This window comes from Agelaius phoeniceus, chromosome 2 (assembly GCF_051311805.1).
Source record: "Agelaius phoeniceus isolate bAgePho1 chromosome 2, bAgePho1.hap1, whole genome shotgun sequence".
NCBI classification, from domain to species: Eukaryota; Metazoa; Chordata; class Aves; order Passeriformes; family Icteridae; genus Agelaius; species Agelaius phoeniceus.
Window position 1 is genome coordinate 8888977 of NC_135266.1, and position 27989 is coordinate 8916965.

At 44.9% G+C, this 27989-nt stretch overlaps 1 protein-coding gene and 1 long non-coding RNA gene across 3 annotated transcripts in view; one reads left to right on the forward strand and one right to left on the reverse strand.

The window, feature by feature from the left end:
* Positions 1-8186, reverse strand: part of TSPAN7 (tetraspanin 7) — a 91661-nt gene extending 83475 nt beyond the window's left edge. The window contains exon 1 of the mRNA XM_054628251.2: positions 8053-8186. Within this exon, the coding sequence (XP_054484226.1) occupies positions 8053-8133 (81 nt within the window). The 5' untranslated portion in view covers positions 8134-8186. The remainder of the gene's footprint in view (positions 1-8052) is intronic.
* Positions 7187-27266, forward strand: LOC143692167 (uncharacterized). Of its 2 annotated transcripts, XR_013180021.1 has the most exons (5): positions 7187-7565; positions 7884-11143; positions 12718-12780; positions 15792-24190; positions 26450-27266. It is a non-coding gene; the product is annotated as an uncharacterized LOC143692167 (long non-coding RNA). The 2 variants fall into 2 exon arrangements; XR_013180023.1 differs by lacking the exon at positions 7884-11143.
* Positions 27267-27989: the final 723 nt, after the last annotated feature.

The following is a 27989-nucleotide window of genomic DNA, read 5'->3' on the forward strand; positions in this document are numbered from 1 at the left end:
CAGGCTACAGGGGCCTGCAGACCCCAGGTCCCCATCTCTGCCACAGACTTTCACCTGTGGCTGGGCTCCAAGCCCCAGACACAACTTTTGAAGCCTTGGTGCTGCCCAACTGGACTGATGCCACACTGATGCCATGACACAACCTGTGATGCCACAAACTGGCCTCAGTTTCAAGTCCAGATACAAAAAAATTAAAAAAGAATTTCAGTGCTACCTGGCACATTCAGGAAATTCTCATTTATTTGAAAAATTCTTTTTTTTCCTAGAATTTCCCAAATCACTAAGTTTATATAATTGAGAAGACTACCTCCATCAAAAATGTCAGGTTTTGATATAGCTCCCATTTACTTTCAGAAACATACAAAAATGAGCAATTTTTCATATTCTTTTGCCAAAAACTACTGAAAGGAATTCTCCAAACACTTCAAAGTTGCTTCCAGATGGAGGCCAACCCATGAGAAACTCCATCCAAATGACAAATGTTTTCAAAACTTATCAAATGACGAAATCAGCATGGCCTAGCTGAATCCTCAGCTGCAGGAGATGTACTCAGGTCCTTGCAGGCAGAGTTTCCTGTGTGCTGAGCTGCAGATGAGCTTTGCTGGTGCAATTTGCTGTTCCTGTTCCTGCATTCTCTGAAGCAGTGCCCATAATCCAGTCAGGAACAAGAGCCTGAGGAACTTGTCAGCTTCCCTGGCAGCTCCAATCCCGTGGCAGCAGCAGGTCTGAGCTGATCCTTTCTGTTCAGAGGCATTAAGGCACTGAGTGGTTATGTGGGTCAGACAGCAGGGGCTTCCTTCTCTTCCCACTTTAAAGGGAAATGTAAGTGCTCCTCTTCCTATGATATTTACAGGGTTTCACTCTCTTTTCTCCTCTCTGATTTCTCTGCAGAACCTTACAAGCATGCCACCCTTTTCCTTAGCTCTGCTCCCAAGATCCAGAGGCTTCTGCAGATTAAGTCCATCACGTCATTACTCACCCCATCACATTCTCCTAGCAATTAAACTCTTGAAAAAGACTCTCTTTGAATATGTTAACAACAAAAAAAAATTCAGTTTGATCCATCCAAATCCACACTCAGCCCAAACCAAATCCAACCTTCCCACAAAGCTCTCAGCAAATATCTCCCAATAATAAATGATGGCAAAATTTCAACCTTCTGCTCAGCCCAGGCTGTTGGTGAATGTGGTGAATCCTGCCTGGTTTTTGGGAGAGGGTCACTGCCAGCATCACACTGTGGCCAGCCACCAACTGAACTCATTACAGCAATTTAGGGAGATGGGAAAAGCAAGAAACAGAGAGGGAAGGGGGTTTGCTTGCTTCTTGTAAAGATTTTAGTATTGTCCCCAGAAACACAGAGATGAAAAAAGCACATCTGGAAAACATCTTGCAAAACACTACGTGGAAATTACAGCAAAATTGATATTAACAACATTAACTTCCACTCTTTCATTACAGTAGCTCCTAAAAATCCTGTGTCCTCCTCCCAGAGCTCAAAGAACCAGCTCAGCTATGAAGTAATGATAATCCAGTAAGACACAAGTGTGCCATGCTTCAGAGTCCCTTTAGTGCAAGGGAAATTCAAATGCTTCCCTCTGCTAACCCAGAACTGTGATAGAGACAGAACATTTCAACCATCTGCCCACCACCATGAGAGAGAGCTAAGATGGAAAGAAGCCTGCTCTGCCCATCTCTCATCTCTGAGAGATGATTAAATGCTAATTAATAGAAATGAGCCTAAAGAAGTAACATCATGCAAAATAAAAATGGCTGCACAATGTCTGTCATCTGCTGCCCACAGTCACTTCTGAGTCCTGTATTTTATTTTAAAGATTCAGTCCCGAGGTTTGCAAGGCACTGAGATCAGCAGGGCTGAAAAGTGCAAATTTGGTGGCTGCAGAAGGGACTCAGCACTACAGCAAAGCCAGCATCTCTCTAACAAGCATCACTGGGTTTAAACAGCATGTGAAAGATTGAAGGAGATGCTTCTGCAAGCTCACATGCACAAAGAGCCTTTCTAGATACTCATCTATTAACTCAATGGCACGTAAATTTGTAGGACAGTTGCACCAACAGAAGAAATGATGATAAAAATCCGGAGATGGAGACAACTAACAGTACCAGGTAACCTAATTTCCCTCCCTGACAGCACAGGGAATTGATAAATAGTCACAGAATCAGAGATAAAATCAGATTATTGGATCCATTTTAAATTCCCTTGGTTTACCTACGATAATTGCCTCCGTTTCCTTGACAAGCAAGGCTGGAATGAGGCAGCATCCAAGGACTCTACTGCTGTTTTCATGGAAAAGTGCTAACAAGGCCTCCCCAGCACCTTTCCCTAGAATTTATATTTACCCTGTTTAGCACACAACAGGTTGCTCAGAGCAGGAGGGAACACTAAACAGCCAAATGTTTACTACACAAACAGTGGCACTCCCCCACAGCCTCCTGCCCTTCCTTGTGGAAAAAAAGGGTTCCTGCCTCTGCTGGGTTATGAATGCATCCTGTGCCTTCCCAAACAGAGCTGAAACAACTTCCAAGTCCCCCACTATGCCCTTCACCAGTCCAAACCAACCCATTAATGTGAAAATGTCACCGTCCTCAAGCCACAGAACGGTCCTGATGCAAACTCCAAGGTCAAGGGGTGGCACTTGCTGAGATGCAAGCACAGCTCCACAAACAGGAAAGAAGGAGGATTTAGCCAACAGCAAAATCAATTATTCCATTAAATGAGGTGTAAAATGCTAATTTGTACCAAAACCACACAATTTTCAGAACGTGAAAAATCCCAATCAAAACCCCACTAAACTGAGCCAAGCTGTGTACACGTCCCAAGAAGGAATTTACAAAGCTGACTGGAGTTATGGTTTCAAACACCATCTAGCCTTTTTTGTTGTTGTTTTTAAAAATCCAGTTATTTATTTAGCCAACAGAATTCACCTTGGGCTATGCTTACTAGAAAACACCATTATCTTTAATCTTACATGTATATCATTATGAGAACAGGGAACAACTGACTTCAGGAGGCAACTGCATGAGGTTTGTGCTGAACAATGGAGCACTTCAAATCTGTCATGATGGGGGGATACCGGGCATTTTTGAGAGCTTGGGGTTTTTTGGGATTTCAGGTAACTACATATGAGTAATAACACTTTCTAAAAGTATAGCAATGTTGACTTTGCAATCAAATGGAACCACCAAGAGATTGAGCAATCTAAGCCACATGGGAAAGCTAAAAATTTCCCAAAATATTTCCTCTAAAACCATCTGCTAACATATATTTTAAAAGAATTAAAAGAAAAGAAATACAGGCATGGTAAGAGGTATTAAAAAGACCGGAAACATGCAGGAACCAATGCAGAAACACTGGAAAGAAGATTTGGGGAGAAAACCAGTTATTTCAGCAACCCAGCTGGACATATATAGGGGAGATGAGTAATACCACTAGTAACTCAAAGGGACACACAAATTTAATCCCACATTGTAATGCAGAGCTCAGATGGCTGCATTTGAGGACGGGTCAGGAGTTGAGCCATAAATCTGTGTTCCCAAGCAGGCTGCCACACTCGCTCTTTGTCTCAGTCATTTCCTGGAAAACAGCTCTGTGAGCCCTGGAATGGCAGGGAAATGCCCCCTCCACCCTCCTGCCACAGTGGCAGCTGTCTGTCCCAACAGCAGAGCCACTCCCAGCACCCACAAGTGACCCCTTTTGGGGGAATTCTGAGAAGATGAAAATGGGGAGGCACTTCAAAGCACTCACCAGGACTTCCCACACCTCCCATGCCAGAGGGGCACTGAGCCCATCACCCTTCATGGGGCCATCTCCAGACCCCCTGACCCCCACCAGTGACACCACATTCCCAGAGGAACTGGCTAAAGAAGAGGAACTGTACCTTTTTTAAAATCACAGCCCTGCTGTGGCCTCAGAGCCAGCAACACTCACCTGCCTCACCTCTCTCCTGCCCCTGCTAACTTCCAAGGGATCACACCAGCAGGCACAGGTCTATTTTCAAGGCAACAAACACTCAGCAAACCAAACTACCACTACAGAGCTAAGCAGGTACCTTAGCTCTGATTTTGTCACATAGCCAAAGACAGGCCAAGTTCTAAGAACCTAGTGTAGTCCCCACAGACTTTGGAAGATGCTCTTCAGATCAGTGACCCACCTTGGAATGTTATCTAAATGGGAACTCTACTCACATGCTTTTATGACACTAACTGACAGCAAGAAAACCCCATTCCAGCAGGACAGCACACACAAAGCACTCATGTGGTGCCAAGTGTCTCACAGGGCCTGGGATCAGAAAATAATCACTTTGCTACGGTGCCTATTTGGGGCAACAACAAGCTTTGCATGGAAGAGAAAACCCATTTTCCTCAGCCATATAACTTTAAAGGATGAGTGCATGCCCCCTTAAAGCTCCCTCCCAGAACACATTGAGGCAGGCAGTTAATTTGGTAACAAAATATATTTAGAAGGCTACAGTGAAATATTAATTATACACATGTTTTAAGACCAAAGGTTACTTAAGTACTAGACAAATACAAGGTACTGAGGGGTGCTTCAAGGTTTCTCTCTCCTATAAAAAATTCACTTAGAATTCTAATTCAAAATTCATTTTCTCTTAAAAACAAGACAGGCTCTAACTCAGATTTCTATGCAAGCATTTTATGATACCCAAAAGGAAAAAATAAAAATAGCTAACAAGCAGAGCAGAGCTTTTATCAACTTTTTTTTTTTAATCTGCTAGTTCCAAACCAGATGCAGTCAGTATAGAATTCTGATTAGGAAAAAAATGGCTGTTGAATTTTTATTACTACATCCCTTAAGGACCAAAAGCGGTAACCTTAGGCATTTAATGTGTTCTATGAATAACAATACATATGAGCACACAAAAAGCTTGTTATCTCTGTTTATGGAATTTTTTTTTTACCATGTTGATACATTTACAGAAAGAAGTTGGGAAGTATGGTGAGGGGGAGGAGAAGAAGCTATCAAAATAACAAGTTACGTTAAACAAAACCTATTTGGAAAGGAACAAGCTACGCAGCATGAAATTTGAATGAACTGTGTCTCCCCATTACGGTCCTACAGCTCCCATGAAATCTGTGCAGCCTCATTTAATGCTCATACTAAAAGCCTTCACCTATACACATCTGTCCCACAAATACAAATGCAATTCATATTTAAGCCTGACAAAAAAAGCACTTGTTGGGGGAACATGCTGCGTACACAGACTTTCTTATTTTATAAACAATGTGAACCACACAGGAGTCCTTCATGACGGTTCAGAACAGCTCACTGGATGCAAAGAAGCACCTTCTCCCCACTGCCTCACAGCTGTAACCACCTGACCCACCAGGCAAAGGGTTGCCACCACACACCACCATGCCACAGGACGAGTTTCTGCCCTGTGCTGTATCACAGCTCCATTCCCACAGCTAGAAAAAAAACCCACACAAACTGCAGCTAAGCAACACAGAGCTTTCTCCTTCAGAAATCAGCTTACAACCTCTCCAAAAAATGTGGGAAAGCCGTCAGAATAAAAATTTACAAACCAGCCATTTGTGGTGCTGGCATGGTTTCCTTCTGGTATTTAGCTCAGTCCAAGAAAAAAAAAATTGAAATAGTTCCTCCAATAGAATCCTTCCCATATTTTCAGCTCTGAGAATTCACAAGGACTCAAGTTGAGTTACACTGACTCTGGAGCCAGCAGATTCTAAGAGTACAAAAATCACCCCAGAAAATAATGGAGTGGGGTTGAGGGAAGTCCATACATCCCTCAGCTCTCAAACTTGCCTGAAAAAAACAAAATGAGCAGACATCCAGAGTATGCCATGTTTTTGCTCTCCTCATGGCATCCTGCTCCAATTTATTCTAAATGGATTCAGAGCCCAGAAAGAGGACAAAAATGGATTCAGAGCCCAGAAAGAGGACAAAAATATGAATTAGATTTTAGCACAGAAGAACTGATAAAGACTTAGAATCTGCTGTCAAATGCTCTGGACCTTTACCAAATCCTTTGCTGTCTTCTCCCACTGACACCTGCCTATGTCCCTTGGCCGGTGCCTTGAGAAACCAGATGCAACAGCAAGCATGATTCTTCATTCTCCTTTGATCATGGCTGCAGGATTCTGTCCCCAACCATTGATTTCCTCCTCGTTTTCCAGGCTCAGGGAAGAGGACAAACAGAGACTCTGGTAGCCATCAAATGTTAAGTAACTGGAAGAGTGGGCCATGCCCTTGGAGAAGATCCAGAGACACAGGAGCCTGACCCACAGCTCAGAGGGAAAGAATTCACAGCAGAGCATCCCAGCAGCACAGCTGTGTTGCTGGAGCCCGTTTCCTGGGTTCTGACAGAGCCCACCCTGAGCTCAGCTGTGCCATTTACCCCACGAGGTCCCAGCTGTCAACCTGGCCTGGCATCCTGACAGCCTCCAGCACAAATGCCCTCGGCCAGCTGCTTGGCTCAGGGTACAATTCTCTCTTTTTAAATGATTCCCATTTGGTGAAATGTGCTAGCTCAACGGGCATGCTGATCTAAGCCCTCTGTTTATTTGGGCTGCAGCAGATACAACGATCACTTTAAAAAAAAAAAAAAAGACACAATTTTAAAAGATGCCATGAATTCGCCTGAGCTCCTGCAGTTGCTCACTCATCACAGAATGAAGAGGGGTTTTTTACAGATCTGCTGAGAACTGAGGACTGGAAAGGATGAATCTTAAAACTGTGGTAAGTATATAAACTTAGCCACCTTGAGACTAATGTGAAGAATCTACTTGCCAACAAAAGCCCCAACAGATAATTCTGGCTTCCTATCCATTTCAGTCATCAGACACCTCTGCTGCCACCAAGATTATTAAAAAAAGGAAGAGGGGGGGATATGTTAAATATTGGGGGGGAGGGTACGAGGTATGAGGGAACCAATAACACCGAGGTACTGCCATGAGTATGGAAAAACAAAAATGTGTTTTGGTTATGCTTTAAAAAAAAAAAAAAAGAAAAGCCTATGAAGTTAAAGTTGAAACAGCTGAAGTCCTATGTTCACTCTAACAATGTCAAACGCTATTGCCATGAATAAGCAATTCTTTGTTTAGAATGCCTTTTGAAGCAGAAAGATGAAGATTTGAGCCAGTGTGTTTCACAGACACTTTCCACAGCGCAGAGCTACCGAACCGAGAGAGCACAACCAGCTCCCCCGGCTGGGAAGTGACAAACGCGCCTCGCTGCGCTGTGCCGATGGTGTGCGGAGCAGGTCCCTAACTGCACACAGCGGGGCCATTAGCGTGTCTTGTCACCGTGTGCCACTGAAAGGTCCTTAACCTGCCGATCGCCGCCGCGATGCGCGGCTCCTGCCGGGGATCTGCTGACTAACAGGCCGGGGCGCTGCGAAAACCTCCAGCCCCCGGAGGGGGCCTGAAAAACACGGCCGGGCCGTGTCAGGCAATCGCGGCAACTCAATTAATGCATCTGGGTCAGGAAAATGGTTTGCGGGAGCCTGAGCCCGGTTACGAAACGCGGGTACAGCGGCCGGGGCTCGGGCAGCCCCCGCTGCGCGCAGGTACCGGGGGGGCTCGGGCGGCATCGCCCGGAGGGACGGGGATGCGGTGGGGACACGGTCCTGGAGGCTGGGGACGCGGTCCGGCTGTGGGGACACGGTCCTGGAGGCTGGGGACACGGTCCTGGCGGCCAGGGGGGCGGCGGGGAAGGCGCAGGCTATGGAGGCTTTCAGGGAGACCCCTGCAACTTTCCCCCGCGGGGGCTCGGGGGGATGTGCTCGCCGCGAGAGGAGGCAAAAGCCATCATTTTTTATACATGGAAATGTGTGTGTATATATATGTGTGAGCTCATATATATGTGTGTGTGTGTGTGCATGCAGATCTGTATCCGGCGGACATGCCCCGTTCCCGCTCGCCCGGCGGTGCCACCCCGCGCTGCGGAGCCCCCGGTGCCCCCCGCCCCGGGCAGGTGGGGCCGGGGGGTGCCGGGCCGTGCCCTGCGGTGCCCTGCGGTGCCCGTGTGCCCGCGCCGCGCCGAGCCGCACTCACCCAGAACACGAAGGAGTAGATGATGAGGAGGGTTTTCAGACACGTTATCACGGGTTTGGTCTCCATTCTCCTCGATGCCATAATACTGAGATCCCGGCTGCAGGCTGGGCGCGGGAGGAGGCGGAGGAGGAGGGAGGGAAGGGGGAGGGAGAAGGGAGCGGGGGGGCGGAGGGAGGTGAGCTCAGCGCCCGGCTGCCGCGGCCGGGCTCACCGCGCCTCCTGCTGCCGCCCGGGGACCCCCGCTCCGGGCACCGCGCACGGGCTCCAGCAGCGCCTGCCGGGGGCGGCCGCGGGGGTGACATTCATCTCAGGGACGGGGCGAGTTGAGGTTTTGAAAGATGAGGTGAAGGACACCCCCCGGCCGCCCCGTTTTGTCGGGAAGATGCTCGGAGGCGTCTCTTGGGCTGCTCAGGGGTTTGGGGATGGAGGCGCTGCACGGTCGGAGCTGCGGAGGGAATTGCCCGTACGGGAGGAAACATCCTTCAGTGTCACGATTAAAATGTGTGTTCCTGCAAGCTTCAAAGGTCTGGGGACCACAGCAAGGGCAAATAGCGCAGGTTTGACGGTGCTCTGGTCACAGCCACGCAGTCTGGCTGAGCAAGAGCTCTGCACCGAAGCTATTTGGGGGCCGGGGCTCCTCCAGCTCTCGGCCTATGCCGTGCCTCTTTTGCAGCTCTATGCAGGTGCTTGTGTGGAACTGTAAGAGCTGTGACCTACGGACGGTGCCTTACAAGAGCCTGGCCCCTGGCCTCGGCTTTATGCCTCAAATCTGAACTGTATGCTAAAACTACTCTGGACATTGAACCCCAGCTATACTGATCAGAAACCTCACACTTCTATGTCTTTGAGACCCTCAGCTTCGGCTGGAGCAGAGCTGAGTGACAGCAGAGCCCGGAGAGGGCACACAGCTCCCGAGAGAGCCCGACCCTCCTCCTTGTCACCGCAGCCACCCCTGGGGAATCCAGCGAGGAGGGATGGACCGCAGGGAAATAACCGGGCTAGTCTGGGCATGGAAAAGGAGCTGATCCTGCAGAGCCCTGGCACCAAAGCAGCGGTGTGGGAATAAAAAAGGCTTGTGGGCTGGCTGCCTCCAGGAGAAGCATGGCCAGAATGAGGGCACACATGTCCTGGCTGCTGTGCCAGGACCGTGGGCAGGCACAGAGGGGATGCCTTCAGGGCTTTTTCTGTAGTTCACATTTTGGAGGAGGTTATGTGTGCATGGGAGTGGATGCTGGAGCACTGTGTGTCCCTCCTGAGTGGTGTGGCTGCACACAAAGCAGGGATCTGAATTATGCCTTTAACTGCATTAAAATCAAAACAAGGTCAACACTAAACAGCGAATCTCCTCAAGCTGCAAAAGTAATGTAGTTTGTGCAGCTGAGACATATCAAAGTGATTAAACAGCCCTTGCCATTCAAGAGACAGTGTTTGAAAAACAGAGTGAGAAAAAAATGGTTCCTGCGCAAGTGCTTTTGTAATATGCAGAAGTTTTGCCATGAAGACTGATGCAGGATTTTGCTGGGTTTAACTTATGACTTTTAGAGCTGTAAGCCCACTGTTTCCCAAAACAATGAAGGCATCTAAAAGATGATTGGAGAGGGAGTATTCTGCAGGAGGTACTGGGGTTTTTTTAAGCAATCACCACTTTTGTGGAAAATTCAGATGACAGGTGCATAAATCTTTATTGGCTTGGCCATTAAAATGTAAATAAGTGCACTAACTGCAAAAAATTGTATTGACACTAACAACAGTTATAAATATTCACTGTACAAAAATTACACTAAGATTTTTGACAGAAAATAGCTCCAAGCTGGAGAATTCTCTTCCTTCCTCTCACACATGGGCTGTAGAAAGATAAATGCTGCTGCCACAGCCCAGGGGACAGCAGCCATTTATTTCAGTAGCTATGGTTATACTTCCCCTCCCCTTCAGGTGTTTTTAAGAAAGCATGAAACAAACTATAATATCAATCAGAATGGATATTTTGGTAGATGCTGATTTTGACAAAGACTCCCATTTTCTGCCAACAGCATGTGATTTTAGGTCACTCTGTCCCATTGTGCCTAATTTGGGATACATCCCCCGAGTCTTCTCAGAAGGATGTGCTGGGGATCTAAACTGAACGAGTGCCTACAAAGCCTCCCTTGACAGTGCTGTTAAAGCTCATAGGATTTTGCACCAGGGAACCAGAGAGAAAACAGAGGTGCAAGAAGAAAAGCCCACACCAGGAAATACAGCTCCTTTTTTCACAAATGTCAGGCCCCGGAGGGGATGATGTCCTGAGGACTGAGAAACAGAGGCTTCATGATATCTCCACCTGAGCCTACAGTCTTCTCACCAGGCTGTCTGTGGAGGAACTGAGTTGCTTCTTGGCATGCAGTCAAGGAGGATATACTTTATTGGATGTAGATGCAAATTTTGGATTAAAAATGAGAATGTCTGAACAGAGCTGAACAAAAATCTGCCTGATTACAGCAAATACCATTAAAATATGACAAGAGCACCGAGCCATCAAACATTTTAGGCTTAAATGGAATTACTGAACAATTGCTAGCCTTTATGTGTGGCTTGGAAACACATCTACCTTTTAAAAATATTTTTATCGTAGTTTTGCAGATTTGGGAGGGCAGATTCTCAAGTATTACTTGAACAAAATCAAAGCAAGCCTTTCTAAAGCAAAATACATTTTCAGGTCTGTAATCCACGTTTGCAAAGTTGGGAACATAATTGCTCTTCACATCTTCCCACAGAGAGAACATTTTTGTAGTTATTCAAAACAGGACATTTTTGCCTAACTGTGTCATTTGAAAAATATTTCTTTAAAACACTGGCAGTTTGCAGGGATTCTTCTTTAATCTGTAAATTCATATTTCTTCATAAAGCACAGGGAATATCCTGTCTTACTAAGTCTGTTTGCAAAGCATCAGTCTAGAAGGGGGTCCTGCATCCTGTGGCAGAGCATTGAAAGTGAAAATGAGGACTTCCATCCTTACCTGGAGCTGATCTTGGCTATTTGATGAGGAAATAACTTCTTTCTGGGAGTAGTAGAGGAAAAATGTAAAGGTCTCACACTCTTCTGCAATTACAGCAGGTGAGAAATGTGGTGCTTTGTTCTCTTCATGCCCATTCTGGCCTTTCACAGATTTGCTGTGGTGCTGTCAAAAGTAAAGGCAGCAACCTCTGCTATCATTTATTGGGCATTCAGGCTTATAATCCACACTCACTTCATCCTCCCTGGAGAGCAGAGGTTTGAGGGTTTTTTGTCCTTTTCCCATCCCCCCTATCTCCATGGGACCTGCCAGTGGCTGTCCTCAGCTGCCAGAGCCTGCATCACTCCATTGCAGAGTAACCACAAATTTTGTGGCAAAATGCAGGAAGCAGGAGGAAAAACAAGTGTCTGATACTTTTGCTGCACTGAGGGGGTCACAGGTCGGTTCAGGTAACTCTGTACAGGTCCCACTGCCACCTCTGCATCATGCATCCTTCAGCTCTAAAAAAGCAGAGCTCTCACTCACTGAGCAGCCAGTTTGTCACATGGATGGTGGCACATTTGTCACATGGCTGGTGGCTGCATGCTTTTGGCAGATGCATCAGTGGGACCAAGCTGCCAGGCCCAGGCCCCAGAGTGTGTTTTCTAAAGATGCCTCAGGCTTTATAGGTCCCCAAGGAAGAGATGTGGGGTTTCAAAACCAGTGCCAGAGAATGAATTGCCAGAAAAGAGCCTGTAAGGAGATGAATGTGGTGTTGACAAAGTCAACCAAGGAATTTCCACTTACCACAACTTGGAAAGAAAGGCCCAGCCTCCTGCAGCACAGGCATAAGGGAGCACACACAGACATCAGGTTCAGAGTTTGGCAACACATATGAGTTAGGATGAAATTCAGATTCAGCACTGATTCAACATAAAGGGCTCATGGGGTGGCTCTGAAATATTGAGATCGTGGTGCTGACACTGATGGGCAGCAGTACCTGTTTGCAGAGGAAGTAGCAATGTTAGGAAACTTTCTTAAACCTTTTAAGAAGGTCTTTAGGATGCTTTGTAGGAAGCATCTCATGCCTTATGAACCACGCTCAGTTCATGCTCTAATGTTAGGCCAAAAAGAGATGTCCCATTTCCCTTCAGAGCAGGCATGTAATATCTGGTTTTTATCAGTAACTTTGATACAAATAAGCTTTTCATAACTCTTCATATTTCTCAGAAAATGCCTTGATTGAAAAGGGAGGTTTACAGCTGTTTTGTAGGCAGGTATTTCTCATGGCTTGTGATGACCTTCCTGGTTACTCCAAAGCTTTGTGAAGTGTTCTCTTGAAGGGAATGGAACAGAAATACATTTGTGACTAAGTATAACTACCACAACAGGATAAATTAAGATCACCAGCATTTACAGAGGGTGGGTGGAGGACTTGGAAAAGATAAGAGGTCAGAGAGCAGAAAAATACACAAAGAGCATATAAACACACAAAGAACAGGTCTATGTTATTTCAGGAGAAGCATTATTACATCTCCAGATGATGGGAGTTTTGACACACAGCAAGAAGAATGGAGCATGCAATTTTATTATCTTCATCTATAGCAATAAAGTGACAATTAACCCTGCACATTTGCCAAGTCACTCAAATTACTTTGTCACACTGTATTTTATCTGGTTTTTCTTTACTTTGTAGTTATGAGTAACAGCACCAGATTCTCTCTTGTGTATCCCTGGAATACCTGGACATTTTCTTAAGGTCAGTAGATAATTTACAATAATCTTGGGAGGAATTAGATAATTTCTTCTTCTAGAAGGATCAGTGTGAGGAGCCAAGAAATACCTATAAGGTCCCCCTCCTCCATGGTTTCCTGTTATTTGCTTCTGTCAAGGAGTGTGGTTGGGCTGCACTGGGTTAAACTGTGAACACCAAAGCATTCAGTACTGTTTTTATTTGCCTCCTTCTCCTTTCTTGACTGTGCCATGATTTGTTTCTACTAGATTTCTCTTTTGTCTGCCCTGAAGCAAAAGCAGGCAGAGCTCAGCCTCTTCTCCAGTGCTGGCAGAAGTTACCCATTGTCATGGCTGGTCTGTGAGAGTTTGCATAAGAAACAGGGGCAGGAGAGCAAATCCCAGCTTTTCTGTCTGCAGCAATCCCCCAGTGGGACAGACACAGGCCCCTGGTTTATGTGGGAATGTCTGGCTGAGTACTGTGTGGTGTTTTCTGGGCTGGGTGAGACTCTGGTCAGCCTGGCACCTGCAAGGACCTGCCAGGCCCTGGACCTTGGCTCTGACAGCAGCCACAGGTGACACATGGACCTCTTGCCTGGGGTGCTCTTACCCTTGTCACCCCAGCTGCAGACTCTGGATTGTTTTGTGTCAGCCATAAGAGTGCTCAAATCCTTTCAGCAGAGACCACTCCAGCTTGCTAACAGGTTTGGGAAAACTTCATGTTGTTGTTCTATTTCTCTAGAGTTCTATAATGATATTCTCAGATTTCTAAAGTCCATACCTCTTTGGCATATTCTCATGGCTGCAGCTCTGCACTGACTCCTTCTGCTGCATGCTGTTCTCTCTCAGCTCAGGGCTCCTCCAAGGCTCTCCCTGACTGGCCAACCCACCCCCTTTTATCCCAGTCATCTTCATTGGTCACAGCTGCAGCCCAATTAAGGACATCACAGCTGCAGCCCATCAGGGGCAACGGGGACCTCCGGGGCAAAGCCTCTATACAGATATTCAAATACATTTCCTCTACTATAACTTCATTTTCCCCTGAGGCTTGCTTTTCCTTGTATGCATCTAAGGCCAAGTTCCAGAGGAAAGGAAACCATAACCTAAGTCTTGGAAAGGGAATGCTGGATGTCTTCAGTTTATGGACAGTGGGATGGGGAAAGCTCAGGAGTGAGACAGCTGATGGAGCATGGGCAACATGGGTGCTGCTGAGGGAGGTCAAGGTGTGGAGTGTGATAGTCCAATGTGAAAAGCACCACAGAGGCTATGGGAACACCAAGAGCTCTTTAGTAAATAGCCATGCTCAAGGTAAAATTAGTATATAATCATACCATGTACATTTGATAATCATATCAGATACATAATGAAAGGAATTTGAGGTGCACTGCATGGATTTTGATCCAATGTGTTTTCTCTCTATATGATGTCTAATTTTCCTTCTCCTCCTCTAAACAATGGCTCCTCTTCTTATCTTCAAAAAATGAGATGATTGATTTTTAAAGCTGCCAAGTATCTAACAACAATTTGCTAGTGATGAGAAGAGAAAATGACAACAAAATTGTCGCATGTTTTAGTGAATAGAATTATGCTGTATCAAGCAATACCATTTAAAAAACAATTCATTACAGGTAAAGTGTGGGACAACAAATCTTAAAACAACCAAAGAAACAGGACTGATACTTAGAGCACATCCTGTGCCCACATCAGTGCCAGTGCAGGCAAAGTTCTTGTTTTTCAGGGACAGCCTGTTGCATGTAGCATTCAGGTATCTCTTACATGAGCACACAAAAGCTCTGGCCCCAGCTCAGAGGCCCAGCTGCCCATTGTGGAGCAGATTCCTTCCCTGTGATGCTGGGGAATGGAGCAGAACTGCTCACTCAGACCCTGCTTGTTTCTTGGCTCAGCTGGGAGGTGGATGAGAGCAGCTTTGCTTCCCTTGTGCAGGATTTTCTTGCTTTGTGCCCACATCCCTTCCTTCTGGAGGAGCAATCTGTTCCCTGGAGACACCCACTGCTTGTCCCTGTCAGCTCCCTCATGAGCAGCCTCCTTTCCTCCACAGCCATCCAGCAATTCCCTGAGCCATTGGGTGAGGAGCTCTGCTCCTCTAAGGCACTGTTGTGCCTCAATTTGTGCCAGTCTGCCAAGCACAGCCTGTCTGACCCTGACCCTGAGCACACCCTCCTGCTCCTCCTGGGCTCTGGACTGCTTGGGGCCAGCTGAGGCGAGGGGTGCAGGTGTCCCATCCTGCATCAAACCTTTGGGAAAGCTCTGTGAGAAGGAAGCCTTGGTGGAAATGGAAGGGCTGCCCTTCTCTCTGGAGGAGCTTTTAGGCTGGGCACTCTCCTGATCATGCTGCAGCCACATTGCAGCCATGCCTGTGGCCATGCCTGTGCTCCAGCTGGCCGCCCACCCACCCGAGATGGACTCAGGTCAAGGAATGCAAGAAGCACCCACAGCTCGTTCACAAAGCCTCCCTGGCACTGGGAGCAGAGCAGCAGCTCGTTCACAAAGCCTCCCTGGCACTGGGAGCAGAGCAGCAGCTCGTTCACAAAGCCTCCCTGGCACTGGGAGCAAAGCACCCTGTGCTGGAGCAGCAGGAGTGAAAGGAGGAGCCCAGGGCAAAGGGAGGTGCACAGGGAAAGCACCAGGACATCTTGCTTCATGCTCCCCCCATCCTCCTTATGGGCACTGCTGGATAACTGAGGTACCTCCTCTCTCCTCTCCTCTCCCTCTCCCTCTCCCTCTCCTCATCCAGGCTCAGACTGGAGATACAGAGATTTTTAACTAACAGAGAATCAGCTAGGACTTTCCTTTTTAAGGATGCACAGTGGCGGCTGATAAAATTTTTATTGATTTATTGCCTTTGAAATCTGGGATGTCCATGTTTGTCCTAAATTGTGTGTATTTGTTAAAATTTCTTCTTTTTCTTGACAGACCCCCAGAAATATACCTGTATTAGGAACTGAGATAAATAGTTTATTGACTAATTTGAAATATTTTTAATGATGTCACTTGTATTCAATACTCAATTTCATACAGCAAAAGAGAACATAAAACCAGGGCTGCATAAACCTCACCACAACCACAGCCTGTGGAAACAATCTCTGAAGAACCCCCTACATTGTACAGCTCTCCCTGGAGCTTCAGACCCAAGAACCCCAGAACATCCCATATCTCCTTGCTGGCATGCTGGCCTCATGGATGAGGGACACAAAGCCTGCCCTCAGCCCCAGTGACACTTGTGTGGAATGTCCCCTGTGGGGAAGAAGAGCTCAGCAAGTCTCTTACTCATCACTTTGGTGCCTGAGAACCTGCAGGCTTTAGGAATGAAGTCTCTCTGACTGTCCTCTTTTTCCATTACAGTGTTCTCCTTCCACCTTGCACTTTGCAGTCCTCTCCAAGCCCAGGCCAGCCTGCAGACCTGCACAGGATCTTTTCTCCCTCAGACTCCCTTAGGGAGGTTGTCATGAGGCAGTTCCATGATGTCCATAAGGAGCTATAAGGACTGCACCAGGCACACAAACCCAAACTGTCACCAATTCCCTGACTTTGGAGATTCTGGCTGGGCCCTCCCAGGGGGCTCCCCTGTCAGGGAAGACCCTCCTGGAGTGGTCTTGTGTCAGGAGAGAGAGAAACACTGGATTTTTTTGGTCTTCAGGTTCTTGTTTATTGTTATCTTATCTGGAGTTTTGCACGCTGTCCACACCAGGCTCAGCGCACTGGAAAAGCACCACAAAAATGGCCAACAATCTCTTGTTCCAAGGTCTTTTAAAGCTAAAATATCCAATTAAGAACTGACACCTGGATTATTTCCTTTTTAACCCAATAACTGATCTCAAAGAGCTGCAATGGGACTTTTCTGCCCAATTACAAAATGCCACCCAAACCCATGGAGAAGAAGGAAGAAGAAGCATGAAGAAGAAACCCAGGATGATTGTGATGGTGTTCACAGGGGTCTTAGGATGAGGGAAGAGATGAGGATCTGACTCCATGTTTCAGAAGGCTGATTTATTATTTTATGCTATATATTATATTAAAACTATACTAAAAGAATAGAAGAAAGGATTTCATCAGAAGTCTGGCTAAGAATAGAAAAAGAATGATAACAAAGGCTTGTGTCTGACTGAGACAGTCTGGACAGCTGGACTGTGATTGGCCATTAATTAGAAACAATAACATGAGACCAATCACAGATGCACCTGTTGCATTCCAGAGCAGCAGATAACCATTGTTTACATTTTGTTCCTGAGGCCTCTCGGCTTCTCAGGAGAAAAAGTCCTAAGGAAAGGATTTTTCAGAAAATATCATGGCTACAGATGACGCCCTGTGCTCTCCATCTTGCTTCCATCCACAACATACTAAAAATCCCAAAACCTAAATTTCTCACCAAGTGATACACCTACACTACTCTCTATAATCTATTTCACACTTTTCTGGATTCCAATCTATTCTGGAGTTTAGGAAACTTTCTCCATGAGTGAGGGTCAAAGTCAGTGCTCCCCTGGGGGTCAGGGCACCCCAAAGCAGACACAGAAATATTCCCAGTGCCCTGGGTTTCCACACCAAGCTAGATTGTAAACTGCCTTTCACTGGGTTCTGGTGACTTCACAAAGCACAGCAAAGGCCTCTATGATCCTTATGAATTACTGACATTGTGTTATTTCTGTGCAGGAGCAGGACAATAAAGACACAGGTTGGGTTCACCAAGGAAGGGGTACCATAAGGAAAGACTTCCCCATTCCCATGCAGGAATAAAAGAACCAGGCACACTTTTCTGGGATGTGTTTTGATGCAGGATTTGGCATTTAGTGCCTGGATAACATTACTGACCTTCAGGGCTTTGCTGTAGTCAGTAAAGTAGTAGCAAATAAAATAAAAACTTCTACATTTGCTTTCTCCTGAAGATTTTTCTGTCAAATTGGGTCAACTTCTAAGTAAAGCAGGAGATCATTTTAGTCTGTCAGCATTGCAGAACTAGCCTGGTATTTGAAAATTTGAAAATTGCTTGTGCTTGAAAATGATGTGGACTCTGGATTTGGCAGGCAGTACTGTTTAAGATCTAATGGTATATAGTTCAAAACCTGAACCTTTCTGCTTTGCTGAGTTTACCATTATTTTAGCAAGTGTTTGTTTTGGTGGGGTCTTGGGGGGAATATGAGCAAATGAAAGCTCCATAATAAGCTTTTTTTTTTTTTCCAATATTTTTCCAAATATTTTTTTCCAATACTGAAAATAAAGTAAGCCAACATCTCCTTGGTGTTTTAAGTGGTAACATTTGCCATCTTTATAAAGATTCTATAATAGACATGGAAACAGATCATAAAACTGCTCTGCCCAGATCTGCAGGGGAATCAAACAGATGGCAGATCCCACTGCAGTTTGGATGAAGATTTCAGAGCTAGGTATGGAAGAGAATAGTCAAGGTCAGCAATGAGGTGAAAACCATGCCCAGATTTTTTTTCATCTATGTGGCATGTACATCCTTCTCATACATTTAGAGGAAATGCACCAAACCCAGAAATTTTTTCACAATGAGGAGCAAATGCCCTTAGTGTAAGACAATATTGCAACAGGGAAACCATGTGCTTGCTCAACGTTTATTTCTTAAATTAAAATTAAAATTAAAATTAAAATTAAAATTAAAACTATTTTTTCTAAATTTTTGTGTGTATGTGCTAATATGTATTTTTTAATTCAATTAAATCTGAAGGTGGTCATACAACGGGTTGTAAATGATATTATTTGTGAATTCTGGCAACCAAAATGATTCTCAAATAAGGGTTATTGCTATTCAATCAGTTCTGGGACCAACATGCATGTGGAACTCTTAGCAGATGATTTTTTTCCTCCATGCTTCTGTCTTTTATGCCCTCACAAATGTCTGAATTGAGAAGTTATGGCTTTAAATGGAAAACTTCCTCCCTGATTTGTTGTGTTCTTTTAAAAACAAAAACCCCAAGCAATCTAGTTTGTGATATACATCAGACTCAGCTACACAGATAGGCTGTATTTCTCTCTTGTTTATGTCATCAGTCTGGTTTTAGTTAATTTTCATTTCCAGATGTCTCTTGAGCATGTTGGGTTGTTTTTTTTTTTTTCTTGTGGTTAACAGGATATAAATCACCTTGATAGGACAGAGCTGTTTGCTCTGTTTTACTTGTTTAATTTCTGGATACGTTTTACTGAGCCTGATCCCTCATCATCACAAAATAGATTTTACTGGCTTAGAACATAGATTTTACTGCAGTTATTTACTGGCATGAAATATGCACAACTCAGTGAAGAATCACACTTGCAGTGTGAGTGCTTGTTTTTTGTGTCATTAAAAGGGCACAAAGAGCTGCTCTGGCAAGGGCTGGGCTCAGCTCTCAGAGCACTGAGGAGCACAAGGTCTCCAGTCAGCCTGGCTGAAGGAACAAAGCTGTGGGAGGCTGACTCCTGCTTGCTAGGCTGGGATATCACCTCAGGTGGCAATGTATAACACTGCCAGAATCAAGCTGGTGAATGGCTGTATCATTGAATTTGGATGCACAACGAGGGCCAGGTTGGGAACAGTCTAGCATAGGCCATTCATGCAATCTAAGCAGGATGGGATCAGGGCATTTTGTAATCTACACTGATTAAAGCCCTGTTTTATTCCAAAACTACAGCCAGGGAGGCTGACTCCTACTTGCTAGGTTGGGATATCACCTAAGGTGGCTTCCTGTTTAGTATCTGCCTTCTGTGGGAGGCAAAGGTTTTGGTTTTATTCATTTCCAGTGGAAGAGGTGCTGTAGAACAGCAGCTTTAGACCTGCAGTGGGGTCTCTGCCAAGCAAATCACTCCTGCACTGCATCATCTGCTGAATCACTTCTTGTCCTGAGGTTTCCCTCCAAGGGAGTAAAGGACACTGCCAGTGTCCAGGCAGCTCCTCCAGCTTTTTCCCTGCAGGAGTGTCTGAAGAGGGGTGTTTGGGGTGCAGTGGTGTCTCTTGTGCCTTGATGGACTTGAGCAGAGCCCCACAGCATTTCTGCAGTTTCAGGGGGATCAGGGGTGTGGGTATTGCTGGGTTATATAAGGCACTGCAGCAATCCAATGCTTCCTAGTGCTTTCCCAAGGAGCTGCTTCAGGGACACTCACAGCTTGCACACAGGGCACCTTGTGCTTTCTGCTGGAGCTTTTGAGAGGTTAAAGAGGTGAGATCCAGCAATCTTAGAAAAAGCCTGAAAACTGATCCTCCAAGAAGAAAATCTGAGCGTCAGGGAGATCCCCAGGTCTGTCCTGTGCTGCCATTTCCCCATTGGTAGCACAGGGGTAACTAATGTTGAACTCCAGGCCATCAAAAACAATAGAAATGCTTCTAAAACTTTCCAGAGCTTAAAAACTACACACAGTCATTACTACTGCTTTTCTAACCACAAAAAAGGCCCTGATTTAGGGGCCTGCTCTTTGTAGTTACCATCTCCAGACAGGCCTTGGTGGGACAAATTAACTTACTGCAACATTTGCTTAATTTAGGGACCAGATGCAAGTGCTTTTAGGGCACCTTCCTCCTGCTGACCAGCTCCCTTGATCACAGGTGGAGAAAAGCAGTCCCAGAGCATGCACCAACTGCTGTCACTGAGGTTCCATATTCATGGTTATTCAGACTTGCACTGACAAAGACACTATTTTTGGCTCTGTGCTAGTCAGCCGAGGTGCTGAACTCCTGCTGATCAAGGATCACGAAGGAGATGATGCAGCAAATGAGATTTGTATGCTGGAAGTCACTCGTGCTTTGAGAGCCTGCCAAAAATAATGTTTCAGAGGGCATGTATAACACTGCCAGAATCAAGCTGATGAATGGCTGTATCATTGAATTTGGATGCACAACGAGGGTCAAGTTGGGAACAGTCCAGCAATAGGCCATTCATGCAATCTAAGCAGGATGGGATCAGGGCATTTTGTAATCAACACTTATTAAAGCCCTGTTTTATTCCAAAGTGGAGTAGAAAGAGGGCAGAGAGAAATTAAGTCTGGAAGGTAGATTACAAGGGAATTTTAAGGCTCTATGGTTCCAGGCTTATCTGATTTTTTGGGAGTTTCCTCTAGTGAGGCACAATAAAACAAGGAAATGCTGATAGGCTCTTCAGAAACCTCTACCCATCCAGGAGTGTATTCAGCAACACTGGTGTTCAGTCTTTTCTTCCAGTAGAATTGTTCATGGTTAATATTAATTCAAAACATGGGAATAAGAAGTCTGGAGATTAAATGCTGCATGCTATTTTGCCTGAAGATGTGAGGAGTTTGAATTTAAAAAATGAGGCTTAGCTCTGAAAGCGTACAGCCTCGCTTTTCATTTTTTATTGAGGAATTTTATCTCCCTGGGTAACATGCAGGTGCAGCAAGAAGTGCATCACCTTTTCCTATCTAGAGAAAGGTGGTGAAGAAAAGCACAGATCAGGCACAGAGAGTGTCAGGTCTTGACTGAGTACCTTCCCCTCTTAGCTTTTGCTTTTCAATTCTGTTTACATTTCTCCCTTTAACCAGTAGGTGCTTTCCCACTGATATTGCTTGGAAGAGTTTTTTTTATGACAAGTCACTTTGGAGCCAGTTTTAACCACTTTCATAGTCAAGGACCTTGTGACCAAGAAGAATATCATGTTCAGGTCCACCATGACAACTGCTGAGAAAAAAACTGAGGGCTCACATCAGAGACAATGCTGCCTAAAATAACCACCGAGCACAGTTCTGCTAATTGCCATTATCTTATGAAAAGTGCAATATCATTTCTAGCACACTCAAACAACGGGACATGGAGGTGTGTTGGGAACGTCACAGACAATTCAATTTAAGTAACTGGAGGTGTGATAATTGTTGCTATAACCTTCTGTGGTTTTTGTGACCTCAGTGGTATCTTATACCTGAGTCATGAGCTCCCAGGGTGACAACAAGCCACTTCCAATCCACAGAAAAGGGCCAAATCCATGGTGTGGAATTATATCCAGATGGGAACGTAACAGGCAGATGACTAAAAAAACCACTTAATGTAAATTAGTTGTTTATGCCCAGAAATCTCATGTGAGAGAGCTCTTGATGCACTTGGCTCAATGGAAGACAGATAACAATAAGAGAAAAAAAACCCCTGTAATTAAATAGAGTTTACAGTTGAGGCTATCTATCCAAAATCATCTGCTTAGTGTTGCCATAATACCTAGTGATGGACAAATCCACCCTATTGTACCTGGACATACTGGTTTAATAGATATTTGTCAGTTCTAAATCCATGCTTATGTTACTAAATGACTCATATGAGGCAAATTAAATCTCATGGCAGAATATTACATTAGAAACATTAGCTAAGCCTTATAGACCCGAATAATTGCAGAGCTATTCCAAGTCACAAGTGATGATTTATACCTATCTCTTTATTAATTTATTGCCTGCCCCTAAATTGAAGAGTTGCTCTTCAGGAAAAACATCTCAGTTAAAATAAGAACTGAACTCCAGAAGACAGAGGATTTTGATTCAAGATAGCAAAGAGGGTAATAAGGATTGAAGAGTTGCAAGTGATGAATTACTTTGCAGTTTGAATTCAGCTCCAGCAGAAATCTTGCCAAGATACCCAATTCTCTTTCCACACTTATCTCTTGACAGCAGGGCTGGTCGCTGTCCATTTCATCCAGACAGGAGTCAGGCTTTGAACCATGTACTAAATAGTTATCAGTGTCTCCCTCTCTCAACCAAACAACTCCATCTCAGTGATCTTTAAGGTCAAAGCTGAAGTGGGGCAGTGCACATAAAGAATTTTACTCATCTGCACCCTCCCAGCTCCTGCTCAGGCATCTCATCCTGTGCTCCTGCTCAGGACCACAAGCACCTTGATTCTGGTCAAGGACTTCACCACTTCTCAAGGATTCCTCCTCTTCCTCACCACTGCCAGGCATCCATCACGTGGGTCTGGACTGAGAGCGTTGCCTGCTTTGTTCCCTGGTCTCTCTGTGCTTCCTCACACTCTCCCAAACACCCCCTGCCCACATAGTGAAGGCTAAAACACGTTGGTACTAATTCCTGTGTAGGGGGATAGAGTATGGATAGATGAAGATGGTGTAGAATGTAATCTTATCCCCTAAAGAGTTGCAGCTGAGCCAATTACTAAAGATTAGGAGCAGGCCTGATGTTAACAGGCCACAGCTGTAGCCAATAAGAAGAGTGTTATAAAAGAGTGGATTGCTGGGAACTGGAGTCAGCTGGCTGCTGCAAGGGTTAGGAACAGTCGGTGCCTAGAGGAGCTGCCTATGAGAAACATCAAGGAGGTACCAAACTCTGGTGATATGGAATCCTTGCACTATAATGATAAGAGAACTCTCGATATGTAAGAGAACAAATGGTGATGCTGATGTGATTTGGGAGAAAATCGACTTAGATTCTAAACTATATTGCCCTATGGATTTGGGATGACCTGTGGATTTAGGGCTAAACTATATTGCCCTGTGGATTTGGGGAAACTGGATTTGGATACTAAACTATTGGCAAAATATATCAATTACAGCTATTAGTGTTTGTTAAATAGGAGTACTTTGTAAACTGAGAAAAGCTATAAAACTGAACTAACATTTAGAAATATATATATTTTGGTACTATAATATGCTGCTTGAACACTTGTACAACTCTTAGTTCTAAGTGAAATGTATCAATGTGTCATGATGTTTATTTGAATATGTCCTTCCAGAAATGCTGCAACTCTTTAATTAAAAGAAAAAGGGGCATTTAGGGGGATACAGTAAGGGTAGATGAAAATGGTATAGATTGTAGCCTTATCACCTAAAGAGTTGTAGCTGAACTAATTACTAAAGATTAGGAGCAGGCCTGATGTTAACAGGCCACACCTATAGCCAACAAGAGCAGTATTATAAAAGAGTGAATTGCTGGGAACTGGAGTCAGTTGGCTGCTGCAAGGGCCAGGAAGAGTCAGTGCTTAGAGGAGCTGCCTATGAGAAACATCAAGGAGGTACAAAACTCTGGTGATATGGAATCCTTGCACTATAATAAGAGAACTCTTGATATGTAAGACAACATTTCTGCAGTGTGGATTTGTGCGTGTACAAGCACTGATGAACAGCCTCTCTCCACATTTCCCTGTGAACAGACAGTGGCCACTCAAATGTTTGCTTAAACACAAATGGATTTAAGCCTGGCTGAGCAGGATCTCTGTCTGCTTAGGCACAAATATTTGAGGGGATCTTTCTCCCTCATTTTCCCAGCTAATTTCCAGCTTTGTACTTAACTGATTGATGACTTACTGTCAGTGTCCATGACCAAGAAACACTGACAGTCTCTAGAGGGAAGTTTATTTCGTGCTCCCAGGCCACACTGAGGATGATGATGTTGCAAAGCCGGAGGGTGAAGGTTGGCCTTCACAGGACAGAGGAAGAATAGGTGGCTATCTTTCATAAGACAAAGAAGACGCATTTTTAAAGGTTAGATCTCTCATCAATTTCCTAGCTACAGTCCAACCAGTGCTTTGAAATGCATTGCTGCTCTAACTGTAAATAACAAAACCTAAATTTAGGCCAGTTTATGAAGCAGCACTCAACACCATAGCTTTCATGGCATCTCCTCATTTGAGACCTGTAAAAAGTAAATTAATTCCATGAGATGTTGCTTACAATAGGTGTCAGATTCCCTTAGAATTTGAGATTGGAAGTGAACACCTTGGCAATGGTGAAAAGTGTTTTGTGTTTGGAGAGCAGCAAGTTAAATGCCTAGCCTGCATCCATTTTTCCTGCTTCAGCTGAGCAGCAGTGCTAAAAACAGCCCAAAACACCAACAGCCTGCCTGCTTTTATGAATTCAGGTTGCCCTAATTTATGAGGCTGTATATGCATACCCATATACCCATGAGCAGCTACTGTGGGTGAATGGGGAGCAGAACTCCACCCAGAAATACTGGAGGGTGATTGTGGGCTGGTACTGGCTTAGAGGGACGTTGGCACAAGTTGGTTAATGCAGCTGCAAAAAATGTGGCTCACACATCAGAAAATAGAGCTGTGATGCACTTGGAGGAGCCAGCTGTGCTTTATGAATAGGGGGATGGGTAGTGCTGCTGGACAGAGCAAAGCTGTAAATGTTGTATATGGATAATGTGGAAGAAGAGCTGCATGGATAGACTTGCCTTTGCCATGTTAGGAATGGTCTAACCTAACCAGATCAGTGGCCTTTTTTGTATAATTTATCAAACTGAATGATAGAGCAAACATAAATTGAAAGCAAGCACGCTACTTGGTTTATTTACAAAGCTAATAGAAATGCAAAAAATACAGTAATCAAATTATGTTCTCAAGTAAAAATGAATCAATAGATTAATAGCTTCAAAGTGCTTCCATACCAAATTAACACAATAAGCAATCAAATCAAATGATGAGGCTGTCACTTTCACTCTCAGTCCTTGTCACTAATGAAGTTATGCTAAGAGAATCAGAAGAAGAGTTGTTTTCAGACCACAAGTGTGTGGCATGCAACACAAAACACTCCTTTCACTTGTCTGGGGAGCAGCTCAGGTCACACCACCTGCTTGATCTGGACTTTGACCCTCACCAGCAAGAATGAGAGAGGTGAGCAATATTCCTCTTTCAACACAAGAAGTGCTCAGCCATCCAGGAGTAAACAGTGATTCTTGCCATAACATTTTTAAAGCCCCTGTGGCTGTTTCAGGGAGATGGGTGTCATTACCAGTTCCCCTGTCCTTGCACACAGTTTGTGGGATAGTAGGCCCACCATCTAGCACAGGTGGGATTGCTAAATCCTGCATGATGCAGCTTTAGAGCAGCTTTTGTCCTCAGCAGAACTTCCTGACTAACTCAGTGTCAGGCTGACATCATTTATTTTTATGAAGCTGTGAAGGTGTTTCTCCTTGAGCTGTACACAAACGTACGTTTATAACTGGGGGAGGAGGGTGGCAGGTGGAAGAGAGAAAATACATGGACTAAAGTCAACCTGGAAGTGGAGCAGTTCAGTGAGGAACCTGCAGCTGTGTCCAGGAGCTGAGCAAGGGCACTCTGGCCTGTGCTGGACCAGCCCCAGGAGCCAGGAAAGTGCCCACTGGCCCAGGCTGGATTGTGCTGAATCCCTGGAGAGGAACTGCTCAAATGCCACTTGATTCCTGCTGCTGACACACAAATTAACAGGAGGCAATATGGAAAAATAGAAAGAACTGGAGAGAATATTGCTCAACAATCCCCAGGTAAATGTGCACTGGAGAGGCTGTGTTTTCTGATGACCACAGTATTCCCTTCCTGAAACAAAACTGAACCCCAGTGAGTGCTGGGGACAAGAAGGGCTGGATTTATCCTCCGTAGGGCAATGCTGAGAAAATGTTTCTGGATGTTTCTGTCACTAAAATATCTCACTAGGAGAGAACAAAGGCAGATACTAGTGAGTTTATCAAAAGAAAGAGCTTTCAACCCATCAGGGAGCAACAATGTGCTGTCCAAGGAATATGAAGATAAGCTACTCTAATTTCATGCTGTGTTATTTTATTCCATAAGACAAACTATTACTTGCTTTCATAAATTTATAACGATGACCATACAAATTATGGTTTGATGTCACAGTCAGTCTCTTGGCTTAGCTAGCAGGGGAGAGGAAAAGGTAATTGCAAAATGTACAATGACAATAAAACAGTAAAGCTAGGTGGTTATGTTAGCCATTATTTCTAATGTGTGAATGTTTCCACTACAGCTAATTTTCGAGAGGAAATTGGAAATTTCTTTTAAAGAAAAATCCTTCCTGGAATCCTAATAAGGGCCAGAGAAAATGGATGGGAAAGCCTCTCATGGCAAGTTGGGTGAGCAGCATGAAGGAGCAGTAGCAGGGCAGTCTGTTGGGATGTCCCTTGTTGCTTCCTGGCAGCTTCAAGGAGAGGATGTGAGCCAAGGATCGACTGTGACCAGAGTAGGGATCAGCCTGGTGGTCCTGGCCGGGGGAGCGGCTGGAGCGTTGCAGTCTTCAGATAGAAGTGTTCCAGATTGCAAGGCAAGATGTTTTCAGTTACCATCTGTATGGCAGATTATCTTTTGTCAAGTGGGCAGTTTGCCTTATCTCTCTCTTTGAGTGACCACATTCACACCTCCCTGGAGAGGGGACATCTGCTGATAACAGCTATTGAATGTCCCTGCATGGCTGATAAGAACTGTAACATCCCATTGTGAGATGCTCCGCCCAGGGGGAGGAGCCAAGCATTGCTACCCAGATATAATCCAGAGGTTTTGAGACACCAGCACGGCCTCTCCACGGGATTCCCCAGAGGAACAGCAGCTGCCTCTTCCCTGGATCTTCAGAGGACAAACACATCCTTCTCTACAGGATCCCTGCTCCAGCAGAACCACCCCTGACACTGCAGGAGGGCTGAGCCACAATTCCAATGGGACTGCTACCAACATCCCACAGGGTGTCAGGTTGGGTTCTGACTCTGTCAGTGTTGTTCTAGTGCACTGCATTGTTTATTTTACCTTTTATTTTCTTCCCTATTAAAGAATTGTTATTTCTTGCTCCCCTATTTTTTGCCTGACAACCCCTTAATTTAAAACTTATAGCAATTCAGAGGGGTGGGGAGGGTTTACATTCTCCATTTCAGGGGAGGCTCCTGCCTTCCTTAGCAGACTCCTGTCCTTCCAGACCAAGACAATACAGTAAACAAACAATGCAAGAAATCAGTTCAACAACTTCTCTGAGAAGATCAACACCAGCAACAAGAAGAAATTTCCAGCAGATAGTGAGAGGAAAGCCCCCACATCAAATCGGTGTGGGTGCTTAGCAGGAGTGCAGTGACCTGCTTCTTTTGGGTATTGTTCTAAAATATTGGGAAGTCACTGAGAACAACCTCTCTGGGACCATGGCATTGACTTTAGTAACTCTTTAAAGTGAAGATGAGCCAACAGAAGGTGGGCTGTGGTATAAAATAAAATGTTCTAGGGTGTTCTGACTATTGAAGTAGGTGCTTGTTTAACATGGCTGGGAATACTGTTATTAAAATAAATATTTGTTGCTAAGATACCCTGTTAGTTCAATAGCCTTGAAATCTAGTTTGTCATTAGACTGGAGGTGCAGATATTTTATAAATATGTCATTGCAGGGATTGCAGGCAGGCCTGGGAGGCAGGGAGGGAACTCCTCAAACACTAATAAGAAATAAAACAGCTGCTGGCAGCAGCTCTGACCTTCAGGGCAAAGCTATCCTTGGAAAGCAAGCAGCTTGCTGAGTGGGAGGAAGAGCAAGAAGG